This window comes from Battus philenor, unplaced genomic scaffold (genome assembly GCF_028537555.1).
Source record: "Battus philenor isolate CCGP_79_NKW_IND1 unplaced genomic scaffold, ilBatPhil1.0.hap1 SCAF_7, whole genome shotgun sequence".
Taxonomy (NCBI): Eukaryota; Metazoa; Arthropoda; class Insecta; order Lepidoptera; family Papilionidae; genus Battus; species Battus philenor.
This window is the reverse complement of record NW_027181737.1, coordinates 16077365-16097909: the sequence shown is the minus strand read 5'-3', so window position 1 is coordinate 16097909 and position 20545 is coordinate 16077365. Positions and strand designations below refer to the sequence as shown.

At 35.2% G+C, this 20545-nt stretch overlaps 1 protein-coding gene across 1 annotated transcript in view; it reads right to left on the bottom strand.

Annotated features, from left to right (window-relative positions):
* The window catches only part of LOC137931223 (neurotrimin-like), a 90902-nt gene that overhangs the window by 49313 nt on the left and 21044 nt on the right, over positions 1-20545 (bottom strand). The window contains exon 5 of the mRNA XM_068774633.1: positions 3392-3599. Within this exon, the coding sequence (XP_068630734.1) occupies positions 3392-3599 (208 nt within the window). The remainder of the gene's footprint in view (positions 1-3391; positions 3600-20545) is intronic.

Below are 20545 nucleotides of genomic sequence, written 5' to 3'. Positions count from 1 at the left end.
AAAGATATCAGAGAATGTACGTGTAGAAGTAAAAGCAAATAGAAATTCTAATTGAGAAGAATTCAATTCCCGGAATAGTTTTATATGTAATTTACACTTTGTGCATTAATTATAAAAGATTATCACACTTATAATTAAGTTTCTAAAGGATATACAGCAGTGTTCTCTGCGTAACATAATACAACACTACGAGCGCCAACTCGCCTGCCGGGTGTGGCGATTACGGTATATCTCCTTGTAGAAATTTTTGTTAGAGGCCTATGCCATGTATTGTAGTATATGTTATGGGGTTAGTTAGTATGTTTAGTACGTATTACTCTTGTATATGAATTAAAAAAACAAGTAGAAAAAATGTTCATGATAAATATTCAAATGTTATAAACGCAATAAATATTCGTAGCGGATTTCTATACAAAATTGCGTGCAGATATACATGGGTATATATGTATATCTCCTACTACGGTAGATTAAAGTTGTTTTGAAAAAACAATGAACAACTCGTTAAACTGGACAATGATTCCGAGTAGTATTGTCGGAGGAATACATAGCATAAAAAAGTTAAAAAAAAAACTTGTCTACTACTGTACAGTGGTCTTTTACATAGATTTCCAATAAGACCTGTAATAAGCGGCTAATATTCTTCTTTTTCCCCTACATTTTCTCTTATTGTCATTCATTTCTTTACCTTTCATACATTGATTCTTTTCCTTCGATATTCCTTCAGGACTTTCCTCCAGGGCTTTGCAATATTTATTTTGGTTTCCATATTTCAATTACAATTCTTAATTTTTTTTCTTTCATTATAGTCTGTATTCGGGATGTTGAATCTGTTGTAAGCCTTGTGGGGCTGTTACAACTTTATATTTAATGGAGTCAGGCGTTATGTTGCGGAAGACAATCCTAAGTAAGAAAAGGACCAATATTTTGCCACTTCCGCACATGCAGTGGTAGTCGTGCAACAAAGTGCACTGCCCGCCAGCCAGCTGATAAATGTGCATGCCAAAGAGAGTCACCCTGTGTTTAGCATTAATTGGTGTAACATAACTCCTGAAGATGCCCCGTGGAGGGGTGAAACACGTGTTGAGTGATTTAACAGTGGTAGTTGTGTAATTCGCATTGTTTGCCGCATGAGCTAATGAAAATTTCCTAAGGCCATACTATATTCGCTTCCCGGCGTGTCTGTGCGCTGTGTGGGACTTGATATGTTGCTGCTGTGTCCGCTGCTGTTCTCCGTTGATGGTGTTGGTGTTGGTGTCGGCGTCGGTGTGTCTTCTTTCTTCTACCTCCTGGTAGCTGCTATTCGGTGCGCCCTCTTGCTTGGGCGTGTCTCGTCGCTTTATGTGTGATCTTTTTGAGGGCCCCCTTGGTTTTTTTGTAGGGCGTCTTTTGATTCCTTTCGGCGTCGGTGCGTCCTCGTTCGGTATTGCGTGACGTGGCCTACGCTTTACGCTTGGGTTTTTTGATTTGTAACTGGCCGCTGGGCCACCAGATGGTTTGGTTGGTGTACGGTGTCTTGGAAGTATATCTTTGACGCCTCTCCGTTTATTATAGCCTTACTAATACAACTATATATATCCTACGCCAGGGGTGAGCAAACTTTTTGATCAACGTGTCATTTTAAAATATATTTTAAATAAACGTTACAAAAGGAAGATATGTCAATTTCAATGCAAAATAAAAATAAATAAGATATGAACGGCAAAAAAAAATGCTTGAAAATGTCAACGAAAAATTGGCACCGATACAAGCGTATATATAATATGTAGCAGCTTTGTTATCTGTGGTTATTATTAATTAATTGTTTAGGTTTAGCATGTACCACCATTTTATCAAATCAATTTTATAACAATATATTGATGAGAGAAAGTCGCATAAACATATTTAATGGGTTGCAAGTGGCTTGCGGGCCAAGTGTTGCACATCCCCTGCTCTACACTTTGTTTGCTGGCCGGTGGACGCCACTTTACAACTTAAAGGCCTAAGCGGCATTCTGTTCTGCTTCCTATATTACCCGCGGGCCTGCAAGATCATCCCACTTATATGCCCCAGTTATATACACTTATATGTCTAAGAGGCCGTGAAAGTTAAACGTGAATTAATTTATAATATCTTTAAGATTCTCAGGCATGCTCCTAACTCAAATACAAGCTGGGCTAATATGAAGTTTGTTATGTACTGGTTTCGGCAGGTACCAAGAGTCTAGATTCGGGTAGGGACTGTAACAACTTTCATAGAAATATCTTCCAATAGTTATCCAAGCAACATATGTGAAATTCGCTTTTAAATGAAGAGCAACGATTTATTTTTTTAACTCAAAAAACTGAAGTGAGATATTTTTAAGGAAGTCGCTACAGTTCAAATATTTTTGAAATACATTTTTTTCGTATTAATTCGTTCGTATTAATAATTTAGAATATTTTAATTTTTACATTGAACCTATTTATTGCGTCAGATTCAGCACTGTCACAAGTTTTTGATCTGTCAATTTTTGGAGCGCTTGCTTCTTTTTTAATTAAATGTAGAATTGTTTAACGAACTTATGAGTATTTAATGGAGTCAGGCATTACCTTGCGGAAGTCCATCCTAAATAAGAAAAGGACCAATATTTAGCACCTTCCGCACATGCAGAGGTAGTCGTGCAACAAAGTGCACCGCCCGCCAGCCCGCTGATAAATGCGTATGCGGCAAACAACGCGAATTACACAACTGCCACCGTCAAATCACTCAACACGTATTTCACCCCTCCACGGGGCATCCTCAGGAGTTATGTTACACAGATTAGTGCCAAACACAGAGTGAGAGGGAGAGAACTTATGAGTGACAATGCCGTCGTAGTCATCTTTTTTGCTCTTAGACATCCACTGCAGGGCACAAGCCTCTTCCAAAAATATCTATAGAGGAATATCTCATCATCACCACGCTTGAAAATCGCTCGGGCTGGAAATCGCGGTGTGGTATTATAGTCCGAAGAAGATGCTGCTAATCATCGTCTGGTAACATGGTTGTGAGCAATGGCAATCCCACATAATTAATGCACAAAGTGTGTATATAATATTGTATCGTGGGAATCGAACCAAAAGATCGCAAGTCTCGACCGCTGGGCTACAACTGCTTGAATAACAGCGCGTCAACTATCAAACAGGGTGTAATAATCTGTAATAACTTTATCCAAAATATAGGGAAGAAAGAGATTATTAGATTATATCATCACCTTCATCATCAGCCGATAAACGCCCAATGCAAGGCTTACGCCCCCCTGAAGATCTTCACTATATAGTCGGTTCCCATAGTGAGAGCCTACCGAGGCCGCGTCATGTATTTATGTATATAGAATCTTACATACTTCCATAAGTAGAGGTGTAATAGATTGGATAAATTGACAAGAACTTACCCACGACCTGGAGGTAGCCGACTTGACTGATCATAGGGTTGGTGTTGACCTGGCACATGTAGTAGCCGCGGTCCTCCTGCTGCACCTGGCTGACGTGCAGGAGCCAGGTCATGGCGTTGTCGTGCGACACGCTGAACCTCGCCAGCCGCGTGATCACATGCCGGTGGATGGTCAAGATCATCTGCCGGTCGATGTGTATCCACGCCACCTGCGTCAATCAAAGATATTTAAATTTTCTTAAATTTATTGATTATACCGCATATTTGAAGCGTATTAGTGGGAGTTGACAACATGTCAGGCTGTACGAAGACTCTGCAGAGACCAGCATGGTTTTATTAAGAAGAACATTTAATATCGAAATTACAATTATTTAAGAAGGAATTTACTCGCAATTTTGAATCATTTATTATTTTAACATTATAAGCAGCTACAACCAGCTCGGAACGCTGATCTGTTGAGAAAAATCGATCAGACAGCTCAGCAGTTACTTTATAAAATAAAATTTAACCATTTTTGAAGTCTACGTTACAATATACACCATGTTGAGTTCTTGAATGCTAAATAACATTTATTTAGTAATATATATTTAATTTTATATATAAAACGAAGAAACGAAGGATCTGAGATGTTCTGTGGAACATTGTTATTTATGCGTTCACCTAGACCCAGGAAGGATTTGTTACCGTTTTTATGATTAAATTCAAGCGTTACGAGTTTATTTTTATGTCTTGTATTTATCACGTGTCTGTCATTATCATTCACATAAGATTTAAAATTAAGGCGCCTATATAAAACATTATTAAATGTATATCGAGAAGCAATAGAATACCAATTTCTTTAAAAAGTCTTTCAGAGAATTTCTAGATTTTAACTTATAAATAGCTCGTTTTATAAGATAGATATAGAATTAATTAAATCGAAGATGTCGGACTATGTACTAAAAGAAGAAAAGTCTTGAAAAAATAATTAGATGTAGATGTAAATATAGTAAGTATAAGTAAATATATATGAATTAATTACAAATTAAGAAAGATTATAGAATACAGTATATGTTACACATTTGTGTCTCTAAAGAATTTAGAACTGGTCAGTTTCAAAATAACATAAAAAAAAATTAAAATTCATACATACAATATATTATTTATTTTTAACAAATTGGTGGCGACCTAAAAATTACATTTTGACGTCATAATAGACTTTGTCGTTGTTGTTTCAGTCCATATACATACACTGCAAGGCATGGGACATTCTCAAAGGTATTTATGACGCGATATACCATAATAAAGAATTGACGATCGCGTTGTGGAATTATGGTGAGCATAGGTTGCAGCTGCCCTTCTCCTGGAAACTTGTTCTTGAGCAGTGGATATCCTATTTAATTAACGCACAAGTGTGCATTATATGAGATTGTTTCATTTAACCCGCGACCTGCTTTCGCAAATCACACTTCCCAGCGTGCACTTTTTAAAGAAATTTTGAATTTATTACGTCAAAATATTCACTAAATAAATCTATATTTACATGTCTAGACACCATTGTGTAATCTGATTATTACGCTTGTGTTATTACCAAGGTTGGTTCTGTGGTTACGTATATCAAACAATTTGTAGACATGTGACCGAATCGTACTTGAAGCTAAGATATATACGTGCTGAGGCTTAAGAGAGTAAATTTCCAAACATTATTTCATATCTATCATACATTCCTATTGATTGTTAAGGTGTATGTTAGTTATTGATTTTTTAATAAATAAATTAAATTATTTAAAAATAAAATGAATAATTATTCAGCCCCCAATAGGTGTTGTTGTTAACATCTATACTCGATAAGTGGGTAAAGTTGAGTAGCCACCCAGAAAGGATATATATATATATATATATATAAGTATATAGAAGGCGTAGATAGGTCTTATCAATATGTTCGATTAGCGTGCAGAGGTTACCACCAAAATATGTGAAGGAGAGGAATTCGATGGAGGTGCGATGGGGGCGGTTTTTTTACATGGATCTTCTTCCTTTCACCCGATGGTCGCTGCTGCAAGGTCGGCCTCCCTCAAAGATAACCACGATGATCGGTCTTCGGTTGCACAAGCGTTGTGTATATATCTAATACATAAAATTCTTGTGTCACGGTGTGCGTGATTTTCGTGAATCTTAGCGTGCATATCGGCCAGGGCGGAGAATCGGATAACATCTATTTTTCATTCCCCTAAATGTTAAGGGTGGTCCGCCCGTAATTTTTTTAAACAACTTTTCCTGTTTTTATTTTTTTATGATACAGAATACAAAAGTACATACAACCCTAAATTTTCACCCTTCTACGATCAACCTTTATTTTTCATTAGTTATTTAAAAACTATTTTTTTTGTAAAACAACGTTTACGTTATCAGCTGGTATGTATATATTTACAATTCATAATTTCGATTTTAAAACAATTACGGCGACTACATCAAATATGGCTTCCAAATTCAAACATGAATTCTGACACGCAAGAATGATTTAACACACATTTATTGTGGCTATACTGGCCAGCAATACATAGAGCTTCATATCTGAATATATTCAGTGATCGGCACGATGATCCCCCGACAATACGAAAGCAGATGCCGCGGAGTTGAGTCGAGCAGTCATAAAATATGCAGCCAATCGAGGAGTACGCAGTGCGGCACCCGGTCGCATATCTGCGGCCGCCGGCGCAAATTTAACGCGGCTATGACTTCGTCAAAGTAAACAAGGACGCGTGGCTCGCTTGTGTTTCAGCTAGTTTTCGGAGCTTATGTACGCTTTGTTTGTGTTTCGGGAGACGGCGGGCTACGCTTACACGGTTTGCACAAGATTAGAATTAATATCGTCGAACTGTGTCGCTGTGTGAACTCAGCTTTATATGTTGTTTCGTGAATATGATTTGATGCGGTTTTCTATGTTAATAATATTGAATGTTAATTAGGAGATGTTATTAACACGTGGTTCAAAAGCAATATCATAATTTTAACCATCATCCATTTATTTTTAAATTAAAAAAGGAGTAAAATTATATAAAAAATGTTTATTTTAAGGTATAAAATTCATGATTATAATTGTAAAAATGTCATCGATAAAGTGGCCTTTACTTAAGTTCGTGCAAAATTGCGTTTGTTTTCCGGCATTTTGAATGGTTACTAATTGGCGATATCTTCTTCAATGATAGCTTTGAAGGCTACATGTCTAGTGTTTTTAGTTAATTTTCACGATACGTACAGCTAAATGTTTAATTGTTCGATCACATGGACTAAAACGACTAGGAAAATAAGGACGATGTTTGCGCTGCCTTAAAACAACAAACTTTTGTTTTTTTTTTTTAAATTGTAAAATAAGCAGTAACAACAATTCTACGTTTTTATCGATTCACCGCTTGTACATACCTAATTCTATATATATCTACATAATAAATTGCGAAGAACACTGATATATGGCACTAATCGTAAAAATAAAGGAAATTGACATTATAATATTACTTTTACACCAACCGTTATTGATAATGTTCATATATTTGTAACTCATATAAGCCTCCACAAAAAATCTAAATAAAATTGATAATGTCATTCAAAACTGTGATAATGTAGCAAAAGATAGTCTAGGGACGAAGATGAGGGAAGGAAGGTGATACACAAGAGACGATTTGAATTTAAAGAGAGACTGTGGTTGTAATGGATGAAAGTAAATTAAAATAAATAAAATAGTTTATTCGAGTTGTAACGTCCCTGTCACTCATATGGTAGGGGAGAACGATAGGTCTCCAAAAACAAAAAAGACAGACAAAATTAAAAAAATATAATATTGATATTTACCGTACATACATATATTCATATACATGCAGTAAAAACAGTTATTTTAATATCACAAACATACATAAAATTTTACAGCGACGTGGCTTCCAAACACGGCGTGCGAAGAACCCACAACATAGTGAAACGTTTTTTTAAGTGTTTACTTACTGGATATTATTAAAACAGTACTTAGTACGTACTCTTGGTAATTCTCAAGCTTACTTAACTTAAAAAAATCCTTTTATTTTTAATCTAATTTTATGACTTTTTATTTAATAAGCTTGTCGTTTCGGATGTGGTAATAGCACTACTTTTCAGTTTCAAAGACTATTTTGATAAAAAAATATTTATAATTTGCTTATATTAGTTGTAAGGAAAAAACCTTGTAGCGACATAAAAGACTAGTAGCGCCATCTGTTATTGTCTAGCTGAACTAATCTTATAAATTATCATCTAAACTTAGAATACATTTAAACAGTTTTTTTATTACATTACCGTACCGCACCGGCAGTATTGTAATAACATACACGATCACTCAAAACTAGATGATGTATATGTATTTTAAATATTTTCACCCAATTTATACATCGACAGATAGATAAAATCATGGTGTTAAGTTTATATATATTAGAGACTGAATAGTAATGTCGTTTCTGTCGACATATTTTACAGACAAACCGATTAATTTTTACCGCTTCGATATTGAAAGTTTGTATGCTAGATGGCAAAAGGTTGTCGATAACGAAAGTGAATATATTGTTTATAAGAAATAAAAACTTGTTAAAAATGTTCTCATGTGAATTTAACATAAGAAAGCGAAATTAATTTCCGGTCACCCTAATAGTTAAATTGATATATCGAAAAAAAAAAACAATCGACTTTTCTAATGGCGTATTTCGTAGATTTACAATAACTCTCAAAGATCTCATAAATATCGAATCACACGTAGAGTTTAATAATTCAAGACGAAATAAGTATAAGCAATAAACTGAATTCACGACAAGAATTGTAAATAATGTTAAAAGAATTGTAAATTCAATTCCAACAGAAAATCAATAAGGGAAAAGTAAACCGGCACATAATGGGATAGCGCAGTGTGTGGTTGGAATTCAATTTCCGATAGAGTTAGAACCAAATTTATATTGAAGGTTAGCTCATTCCCCCTGAATAACATAAATTGGAAGCAATATTAGCGTTAGGCGGCTAGGCAAACGTTTACATTCATAATTGATACGTTACGAATTTAACAAGATTGGATATCAAGACCTTGATTGGTGAAACGTAGAATAATAAAGTTCACTAGGTTCATAAGGCCAAAATCCGATCGTCGACGGAAATAATTAATTTTGACATTTACCGTATTATTATTGTTTCAGATGTAAGACATCCACTTGTGGACATAAGTCAGTATTTTACAGCCTTTCATATGCTACGCCTCTGCCTTTGTAAAATTCTTACGCCCCCTATATATCGCCCCCATATTTTTATATATATAGTGTTAAGTTTGTGTTTTACAGGAAAATAGATTGCGATGGTATGGCCAAATTAAACGAAAACCAAATGACCACGTGGTAAAAACTGCCTTAAGCCTCCCAGAATTCCCAAGAGAGTGAGGGCGTCCAAAAGCTACGTGATGGTCTAATATCGGAAAGGAACTGGAAACCATTCAACTTGAGGCAGAGACAACCCAGGATAGAGTGGCCTGGCGCAAATTGATAAGGAGACCTGACCCCGAATAAAGGGAAAAGGGAAGGAAGAAGAAGAAAGTGTTAAATTTGTGCAGCGTTCTCTTTTTAAATGTCCCCTATGGAGGGTAAGACCCACGTTGGGAACACTGACATAGAACCTCATAAATGTAAAGCGTTTTCTGACTATTTTACCAGTGTTTATCTGATTAAAAAATGTAAGAACTGAATATGAATGGATGTAGAGTGCGGAAATTAAATAAAATTATTAAACATAATGACCCTGTCCTTCCGCAAGACAGGAGAACGAGGGGCCTCTAATAACGGAGACCGTTTAAAAAAAATGTTTATCTGTTCGCCTTGGACCTTTGCTGCGCTTGCCGGTTCACGGTCTCTACTCTAAAGCCTTAAGGCTCTAGCGGCTTTCCGTTTCGTAAGCTATGAAGCGTGCCCATTGCTACTTCAACTTACAATCAGCTGGGCCATATTGGTTATTTTCCTTAGTCTACTGACATTTCAATTCCTAATTCAATTAAGTAGAGAAAGCCTGAGCATATTATGTCGGGTATATCTCTCTCCATGGATCGTTGAGCTACTGCAAGCTCGCCGATGATGCCAGAAGTGACCACGTTTCTGTATCGTAAGTAACATTAATTGGACCTAAAGTTTTGTCACACTAACCGTTAACTTCACTCAATCTGTTTTAATGAGCAACTAATTTATTTACTATTATTAAGTTATTACATTTTTATCTTCATTACTATATACGTAACAATATTGAAATACTAGAGATTTCAGACTAGAACACTTAGTAATCCTTAATATACTCAGATACGTGAGCAACAACTTTACATATAAAGACATATAGATCTATACCAGGAAACTGAAGACCACTAGACATAGCAGATATTACTTGAGAAGAATGCTAACATACGTCAGCGAACTGACATCAAAGCTGGAGGTCACAGGAGGTATCACACTTGCCAGACTGAAATGGCAAAGTGATCTACCGCTTGCCGCGATATTCGACAACAAATGACGGGAGCGCACATATATTCTTTCTTACGAATGGCTTATTGTGCTGATATCACACATCGCAATGTTGCATAAAAGACAAAACAATGCTATTTATCTAGTAGATGAAACCTATATTAAATATTTTTATAACATGGCTTGTGCTGTGGTTGTCTGTTAAATTGAAATTTATCGAGTGTTAAAAATATAAATGTAAATAAGATAAAATTGCAAGAAACTCTCAGAAAAGATTCGAAATTCAAAACTCTTTTCTTAATTTTAATTTTTTTTAATATGTTTACATATCACTACACCGAAGAGGTTAACTATTTACTTAAATGATTTTCCAACTATTTTTGATCATAATCACAAAAATATTAAGTCAGATATGTATGATTAAAGCTATTAATTCAAAAAGTTTTTAGATGTAAACAGCATAAGCCGGTCTTCGTGGTAAAATTTGGCGATGGCCTATATCTAACAAAAGGCGTCTATCCACTGACATGACGCTGATTGATTTGAAAGCTGTTAAAGCATAACCTTATACAGTTTATAGCCTGGTAATTCACAGGCGTCCACGGGAGTTTATTTTAAAAGCGTGTACATTTGCTTACAAAAGTCTTACTAATTTTACAAAGTCCGGAGAGAGATTAAAAATGAAGTATTGATAAGAATATTTCAACTATCCCTGTCTTACTCTCTAGAGTTGTAACGATCTTCTAGAAGGAAATCGACTGTCGACAAGTCGACACTATCGAATCTAAAAGACTACAGTTTGGCCGTTTGAAGATATTTTTTAGATAACATTACAAATATAAATATATTTTTATGTTATTTGCTATCATTTTTATCTTTCTAAGAAGTGATATTAATTATTACATAGTTTAGTCTTTAATTCTTGTCAGTTAAAAGCTTATATTTATAAAAAATAATAAAAAAAACATGCTAGGGTCATCTGTAAGTATTATGATCGGTAATGTACTAAGGGACTATCGATTATTTTTCAAATGTAGTTTAATTTCCCGATAAAGAGAAGTTTAGAAGAAATAGTGGCCCGATTTACGTAATAATAGAACTTTGAACTATAACTAGATTTCGTTTGATAAAATTTGAACAGCGTACATCCTGCACGTGCAATTTTAATCCGGTGTAATAGAGAAAACTGAAAGCTTTTAGATTTTAACATTCCCTAGTCATTCCTTTTTTAATAAGATAACATCTCGCAGTGCTTTTAAATGCCCGGACATAATTAATGGAGGAATATTCATCTCGGCCGGGGCAGCGCGGAGGTGCCCGTAAGTTGATTACCCCCGGATCCTCGGCGATGAGTCATGGCGCCGGGAATTTCCTAAAGCCATTAATACTATTGTCTTCGCCGATTACCGATCTATTAATATCACTTGACTTCATTTTGCTCTTTATTAGCGAAATTTATGAAAGTGATTCTTTACGTTCCGTCAACGAATTTGTGCCGGCATTGGGTAACTCCAGTGGTTCCCAACCTTTTTTGTTCTTGTACATCTTAATAAAACTTTTCATTTGTTTTATTTAAATTTCAAAACTCCATCTTAAAGTCATTCCTGTTTCTCTTAACCTTAAAACTAATGTTTTAAGAGATTTATGCTATCTTGCTAGTCACTGTAGAAGTCCCTATGGATACGATATCAAAAGGCTAAACATAACACCGTTAAAATATCCGAAAGACGTATATTGTAAGACATACGCCTTCTATAAATATTCCATCTAGGACTAGTTGAAAGAGGTCTATCCAGTGTCTTTTAGTGACGACGAGTTCATCTGTCTGTCTACCCTCTGCCATCAGACCACAAACCTGTGCATGTCGGCCTATGGCCTCCTGTTCAGGACCTTAAGTCTCCAATAGTCACCTGTCACGCACGCTGTGAAGTGTGCTCACTGCCAGTTCAACTTCAATACGCTGGGCAATGTCTGTTACTTTTATTCAACTTTGATGTTAACAAAAGTTAAAGTATAAATCCATCCACAAACACAAATTATAACAATTTCATCTATATGTCAAGTAAGTTACAATCTTAAAAGTTGTTTGTTTCACGATTGCAAAAAAAATTGTTGTTTTAAAAATTAAAAAAACAGGCTAATCGTATTAAAATCCTCATATTTCTGCTATTACAAATATAATTTTCACATATTCCAATAAAAGCTTGCGTCCTTCCTAGATTACACGTAGGTTGAGAATCTCTGGCCTAGTCTAATGTTCGTCTCAACAAATAAATTACTCGCTTATAAACATTGATATAATCGATCCGTATTCTATTATAATACTGTGTAATGCTCGTGTGAAGGATACGTTCAATTGTCGTCTTTCTAATTTTTACAACAACAAAAGAGTTTCGACTAGAAAGACGTTTAAGTTAGTGAATGTATTAAACAAAACGCTATCGAAAGGTTTCATTTAAGTATAACTGGGAAATGGTAGCCAATAAGATCTGTGGGAGAACCAAGGTTTTCTTCATCAATGAGGTGATGAGGAATTACTCGTCTGAAGTGGCAGGTAAAATGATATTAATTGGTACATACAAGTTGGAAGATGTTACTTGGGTAGACCTTCAATTATGACGACCTTTGACATAGAGAAAACTGTGGAAAGTCGCTCGATGCAGGCAGAGCAAGACTGGACATCGTGGTGACCTTTGGATGAAGCCTATGCTTTTCAACGGGCGTCATCAGCATATGATGATGACGATGATGAATGGTAGTTAAAATTATTAACTAATTAACTATTGTGACTCTGATATATATATTGATAACAAACAAAATTTGTTTCATGCTCCTCTTGGAGGTTATTTGTGTCTCTTATATGTTTATTTTTAGTTGAAAGTTGTTAACATGGGAGAGCTCAATTCAACTGCAGTTTATATAAAACAGGGTTGAATGTCGAATGGTGTTTTTCTTTCATGATGATATGTACACTTGTGATTATTGTAAAAGACTAAAAATGTAAACTATGCAAATAGCATTTATCTCTTTCTCTCACAAGTAGGACAATCTAATTAAAATGAATGAAACTATAATTACAGGAAAACGTACCGCACGACGCCGGTAATGTTTGCCGACGTATCGTTACTAATATTTCGTATGCAACACTCGAGTTGCGGAGCTTAAAGCAATTACTGCGAAAGCGTCTGTGGGTGGGTCCGCTCAAAGCTCGCTTTGGGCTCCAATGTTTGGTTAAAGAGGCAAATCTACATTTGCGCAGTTCCGAACGACCGAAACGCAGTATGCAAATTCACTGTGTATTGTTGCTTCGCGACTGTGCACGAATGATTGGTTTGCGCATACTCCACATTAAGCAATCAAGATCATTACATTATTTACTAATACATAAATATAATATGATTAAAATTGTTTTATTTCTTATTATGTGAGTCGATAAACGTTCACTGCAAGGCAGAATCTTCACTTAAAGTTCGCCATGATTACCGAGCTTTCCCAGCCTGCATCTTCAGACGACCTTGAGTATATTGTCGGTCTCGTGAAACTTTAGGATCCAACGAAATATAGCATAAATAACATTTTCATTTATTTTAATTTGAACATGTACTCTATTGGAAAAACGAAAATATATTTAAATGTAAGTTACAGTTACTATAAAAATGTAATATTATATTTGTTCGCCATAATTGCAGACATTATTAGAATCCTATTAAACAAAAGAATTTAGGAAGATTTTTGTTTAAAAGCGAAAAATGTTTTAAATGGGTGAAGGTATATACACCACCCGAAATATAACTTTATGAGAATAAAACAAGAACAGGTGTTGTTAAATTTTTTGTTTAAAAGCGAAAAATAGTAAAAGTTTTAAATAGGGGAAGGTATATATACCACCTTATATAAAACTTTATGAAAATATAACAAGAACAAGAAATTCAGATTACAATAAACAAAAATTGATTATTATTCACTATTTGTCCCTGACTTAGTTCAACTAAACGTTATTGGCCTGACGTATTCTAATAGAGATAATAAATCAATGTAATGTATTTCAGAATAATAACATTAAATAGGAATTTGAAGTGAAATCCTTAAAGCTTTTTGCTAACAAGTGTGCTGCAGATTCACCGCTATAAATCACCTTGTTTATAAAAAGTTATAAGTCACCAAAACCACTTCGAAACACATCGACAAATAACTGTATTCGAATTCAGAAAGAAGCCATCGAAACTTCCCCGCCGGTATCCCATACCTAATCAGTTCGCAGTCGTTACGCGAACAAACAGCGCGGGAAGTCCCCGCAAAACTTACCTCTCGCGGACTCAAAGCCTCGGTAAGCCTTCCCCCCCATGTCCCCTCCATTCCTTTTTATTCCCTCCCACATACTTAACGGTAATTCAAAGTAGCGCGGCCGGTTATCTCTCCTATTGCTTTAACTCGCGATGTTTACCCACGCGCGCCTCCGTAACTTCGGCGATGCGCTCTTTAGACTTTTTATCAAGTTACCGCGACTTTTATATACATCTCTTTTTATGTTAAGCTACCGGATTAGTAGATAGCTAGAATAATAGCGACGGAATACAAAACATACGGTAGTATCATTTACAAACTCACTTTGAGTAACATGGTACCTATTAATATATTCAATACAATTGGAATCACAGTAAACACCCGTGTATGTCAAGTGCTAAATTTGATAATAGCGTGTAACAAATCGAGCTCCATATAATTGCATGTTTCAACTTACAATGAAACTATAGAGTTCCAAAAGCATCATGATCGAAGAACTTGTCAGAAATTGTTTTGTTATTCTCACTTTTAAAAATATTCTTTCGGGATATTTACAGCTGAAGATCGACTTTAAAGAGGTCAATATTGTTACAGTGGTCTCACAATATATTTATGATAATATTTTGTACATTTACAATACATATTTTTTTATACACTGTTTTTAATTCCAGCTAGTTCTAGTGCAAACTTCATCTCTTATAAATTTATGCTTTAATTTGAAAAAAAAAACCGTAGCTCTAGGAGACATGGTATATATATAAAATCATATTTTGCTGCTCATGAAAACAACAAATTGATAACGACAAATTTTTGGTTTTTAAATAGAAAACTTAAATTTAGAATGTATAAGATATATTTTTTTCATTCTACGTGAATCCCCTACAAAATACTGTTAAAACCAGTTTAAAAAACCTTTTAGAAATATATACGGTTTGGTAATATATAAAAAATGTAAATACAAAATAAACATTTACATAAAAAAGACATCCAAACTAAAGATTTTAACAATTACATTAAAATCCTATGATTTTGACATAATCGTCGTCGCTTCAACTGTACCATGTACGCGGCTGAACAGCTCTCCCCTCGTTCATTTTCAGTAGATGCTATTTGAAGCGACCTATATTCAGCATATATCGACGAGCCTAATAATCTTATCCACCTAACGTATATATATATGTCCACCTAACGGAACGACTTACTTTGCGCTTACTGGACCGTAGTCTCTACTTCTGACCATTAAGACCTCACCGGCTGTTCATTCCTTGGACTCCCCTATTGCCAGTTTAACTGCGCTGTTAAAATAGTGTAGATTTGTAAATGTCATATTTTTTTTTTGGGCAATGTACCTAGGTAAGAAAAGGACCAATATTTAGCCACTTCCGCGCATGCAGTAGTAGTCGTCCAACAAAGTGCATCGCCCGCCAGCCCGCTGATAAATGCGTATGCGGCAAACAATGCGAATCACACAACTGCCACCGCCAAATCACTCAACACGTGTTTCACCCCTCCACGGGGCATCTTCAGGAGTTATGCTAAACCATTATATATATTCTGTGTATGACATTAGTGTCAAACACAGAGTGAGTGAGCGAGAAATACACTCACTCTGTGTTTGGCACTAATTACATTACACGACTACTACTGCATGTCCGGAAGTGTCTAAATATTGGTCCTTTTCTTACTTAGGATGGACTTCCGCAAGGTAACGCCTGATTCCATTAAAAATGTACCTAGGTCATAAGAACTTTCATTAAATGCGCTATAGTTAAAAGGGTCTATAATTTCGTTAATTTAATCTTTGCAACTGTATGCAAAAAGAAGTAATAAACTGTATTCGCTCGAATGGCAAATATAGGTAACTCATTTTAATAATGGTTCCGTTGGTTCTCAAAGTAGCTGGAGGAGAATTCCGAGTGTGTACACATGAATATATTTACATTTCCTTCACGTAAACTAAACAATAATATTCAAAACGCCCACTCAGTCCCGAAATTGTAAATCTCAATCGATTCGATGGAAGTTAAGGTATATTTGATTAGGGACCCGCCAACAGCCCCCGAAGCATTCCCTCAGGGTGCTCATATCGCCATTTTTATTTGCCTCTTTTTATCAAATCGATTTCCAATGATGCCCTTTTAGGGTAGAGATTCTATCTAATATCGTTTTAATAAAGTAACAGCTTTTTTATTTCTATGAAATAAAACTCACTTATTGAATACCTCCTTCCGTGCGCTACGCTCGTAAAAATTTAATTTTATATGACTTAAGTGTATCCTTTTTATACTCGAAAGGGATGCGGCGATGGCTACGGGCCGTACGTGTAAACTAGTGAAGAATGTTCAGTTACTTACTCTACATAATTTCCTTTGGATTGTACATTTAAAAGCGATCCTTTCAGAAGTAAAACGTAAGGTAAGTTTGTATCAACTTGTATTTGCTTCGGCATTATATAAACTAAAATTGAGATAACTTAGGAGGGGGAGGCGATGCCTTATATTGGACATTTATGGGCTGAAACAACGAACTCTTTTTAAGTGATAATGAAACTTGAGAACGGACAGTAAATCATATTCCTGCTCGATCTATTAATAGTTTGTCCATTGACTTAATTGATAAACTTTTAGTTTAAGTTCTACTTTATAAACAATTAAAAACTTTTATATTAAACTTATTTTGAAATTTTTATTTTATAGCGTAAGTGTTTATCTAAGGATACATAAAATGATTTACAATTATTCTATCTGTTTACCATATTAAAGATAGAATAAAGTACTGCTAATTACCTTAGATAAAATAAATCACATTGTTATCACTGAATACTGACCGATCTCGCTGTTAAATGACAATATAAAATTACATAAAACGCATGAACTGACAAATGGACAAAGTTCAAAGGGAGATGTAAAATAATTGTCGAATGTTTCATTTATTGTGATATTTTTTGAAATTTTACAAGTTTCTGCACAATTTTATACTATAATATTCTTCAAATTAGTATTAACGCATATTAAAAGTATATTGATGTAAAAGGCTTATTATTAAATAAAAGGATATTTTAACTACAAGAATCCTTGGCGAATATATTAATTGATTAATTTGAATCCGTTTAGGCTATATCTCATAAAGTATTTATGTATAAATCTGTATTGTTAAACTTGATTAAAATATGTGTTGTTGTGGAGTTTCTTCTGATTCTCCTTCACAACTAAAAACCTTAAGTAGATTAAAAAATAAAACAGATTAAAAAAAGTTGTCGATAAATAAGGGTTCTGTAAAAAGTTCCAATATTGAATAAATACATTTTATATTTATCTTTAACTTGTATTTCTTTTGAAAATGAGAGGATGAAGTCATTTAGTCTTTCTTAAGATATAACTTAAAAGACAATATGGCCAATGTAAATAGATATTAATTTAAAAACATTTACATAGGTTATTTTATTATAATATTTTTATGAACAATCGCAATTATTAATGTAAATAAAATAAATAAATACGAAAATAAATGTCTTTACTTAGAATTAAAAAAAAAATTAACATTACTACTTTTTTAGTTTCGTCTAGAGACATTATTACGTTTGTTGCCCATTAATAATGTAGTCCATCACACAGCTGGACTCCTGACTGGGCACTTACTTTAATAACTTGAGAGGTATATAAAAATCCGCGTAAGTATTACAAATGAGGCAGATTAACAACCCTTCCTTCCAATTGCTTTAAAATTCGGAGGCACTCTGTTCCCGCTCAAGTATTTACGAGGCCAGTGACGAGGTAATAGGTGTCGTAAAATAAAATAAATAATTAGTAGCGCCAGTAAATTCATGAATAAGTTATTTCTAACCGTGCAGGCCGACACGCCTTCGCCTCTGTTTAATTACTGAGGGTTGAATTCTGACACTACGTTATTCATTGCGCGCCGGAACTTAATCGTTAAGTTAACCAGCCGTTGTGGAGCGGGCTTGTATAATTCGTAACTGTGTGGCAACGTATGGAAAATTTCTTGAACAGTGTCGAGTTATTGGGATTAAGAGTTTTCGTTTAGTTCTTCGAAACTTATATTCTTTGTTTCTCACTGTATCCCAAACACATTACAAGCACAATTGCTTAATCATAACATGCCTGATCGTGGATGAAATTACTCCAAACTTTTTAAAATATATCGCTAACTTCACAGTAAATGGAACAATTTATTTGATTATAAATAATGTATCATTTTTAATTGTTTTATATTAAAACATATGTCGTTATTAAACTCTTTTCCATTCCTTAGAAGCTGAAACGAAGACCTCGTGTTCGTGCAACAAAATCTTGAATTACATCTACACAAAACCTCAGCAGTCCAACTATCATCAATCGATGGTTGAAAAAAAAATACGTACATGTGTTTGCAATCTTCTTCTTCTGTTCGTTTCAGCTGATAGACGCTCAGTGCAAAATATAGGCCTCTCCCAAAGATCGCTACATTGACCTAGACCTGTCATTTTTTATCAATGTCAGATTTATCTTAACTATTATGCCGCCGGTTCATCTAATGGAACAGTTCACCTTGGAAATCTTTCGTCTCCAACGGCCATCAGTTGTACGTGAAATGTGACTCCGACAAGCAGTTCTCTTACCTACGCCTGTGACGTTGGTTGTTCTGCAGTCCTCATTTCTGATTCGATCTTTCAACTAAACTCCGGGCACAGCCCCATTTATTGCTTTCTGCAATTTGAATTTGCAATATCTCTAGATAATGCGTTAGATTAAGCAAAATGAACATGATACACAAAAAGCATTACCATGTACCAGTTGTCATGTAGTAATCATAATTCCACGGAAAAAAAGAAAATTTAGAAGGAAGAGTATAACATTGATTGACAGAGAAAAGAAAATAAATAGAAAGTAGGTGAGAAAGAGTATGAGAAAAGAGGAGATATATAAAGAGAGGTAGAAAAATAAATAGTGTAACATTTCGCCAATAAGTCTACGAAATATATTAAATAATAAAATTCATATCAAATCTTGTAACACTAGTTATAAATAAATCCCCAAAAATTGATAAACATAAAATGTAAACATATTGCTACAGTAACGGCGCCGGGGCTGGCAGTTAATTTCGCAGCTCTATATAGAACTATTGTTCGAATAAACAAGGGAATTTACGTTCCCGTTGGTATAGTTGCAAAAATGATATTAATACATTGCGACGGAGCGGTTGAATGCGCCGGGACACAAAGGCCGGCGCGGCAAGTTATCCGGCGTTATAACGGCGGGCTAATCTCCCGATCTCTAATTATCTTCTAAGCGACACACGCCCCGCTCATGAATAACTTAACTGGGATCCCGACTCAATAAAAGTTACAGCGGGAATAATCAGTTTGTTATCTCTCAGTCCGAAGGTCACCTTGCAGATCTACCATCTTTAACTAGAGTAAACTAAACGCTAGCTATACAAATAGCTGTGTTATTTAGATAACGCACCTGAAGACATGTAAATATAACTTTACATTTACCATTTAGGGACTTCAACTGTTTTTATTATATATATTGTGTCGTTGTCGATTCGTCTTTGTTCATGTCGATTTTACCGCGCGGTGTCCTTTTTGTACATTTGTGCGGTAAACAGCTAACGCCATCTATTGACGCCATCCGAAACTACATAGTTTCGTCACCTATTGTAATGTGTGTTTTAATAAAGACTTTCATTATTATAATTAAACCTACTCCTCTGAGAGTTTTTCAAGACTATTGTATACAAGGTGATGCTACTGAAAACATGAAACAATGAATTTATTGTAAATTGTGTGTGTGTTGACGTAGGTCGCGAGAATTCTTTGGTATTTAATGGAATCAGGCATTACCTCGCGGAAGTCCATCCTAACTAAGAAAAGGACCAATATTTAGCCACTTTCGCACATGCAGTGGTAATCGTGCAATAAAGTGCACCGCCCGCCAGCCCGCTGATAAATGTGTATGCGGCAAACAATGCGAATCACACAACCGCCACCGCCAAATTACTCAACACGTGTTTCATCCCTCCACGGGGCATCTTCAGGAGTTATGTTACACCGATTAGTGCCAACCGACAAGTGCACTCTGTGTGCACTCTGTGAGTGCGGGCTGGCGGGCGGTGCACTTTATTGCACGACTACCACTGCAAGTGCGAAAGTGGCTAAATATTGGTCCTTTTCTTACTCAGAATTTTTTGGATGCTGGTAGCGTAAAAGTTGCAATCGAGGCGATCCTTGGAGGAGGCCTGTGACGTGCAGGAATGTCTGCTATGAATATGATGATGACAATGCTGATAAACGCATACAAGGTCCTTTCAGCCCATAGACCCCAACTGCTAGACATAGACCTGCTTTAAAGATGTCTATGTATAAAAATTATAGAAAAGTAATATTC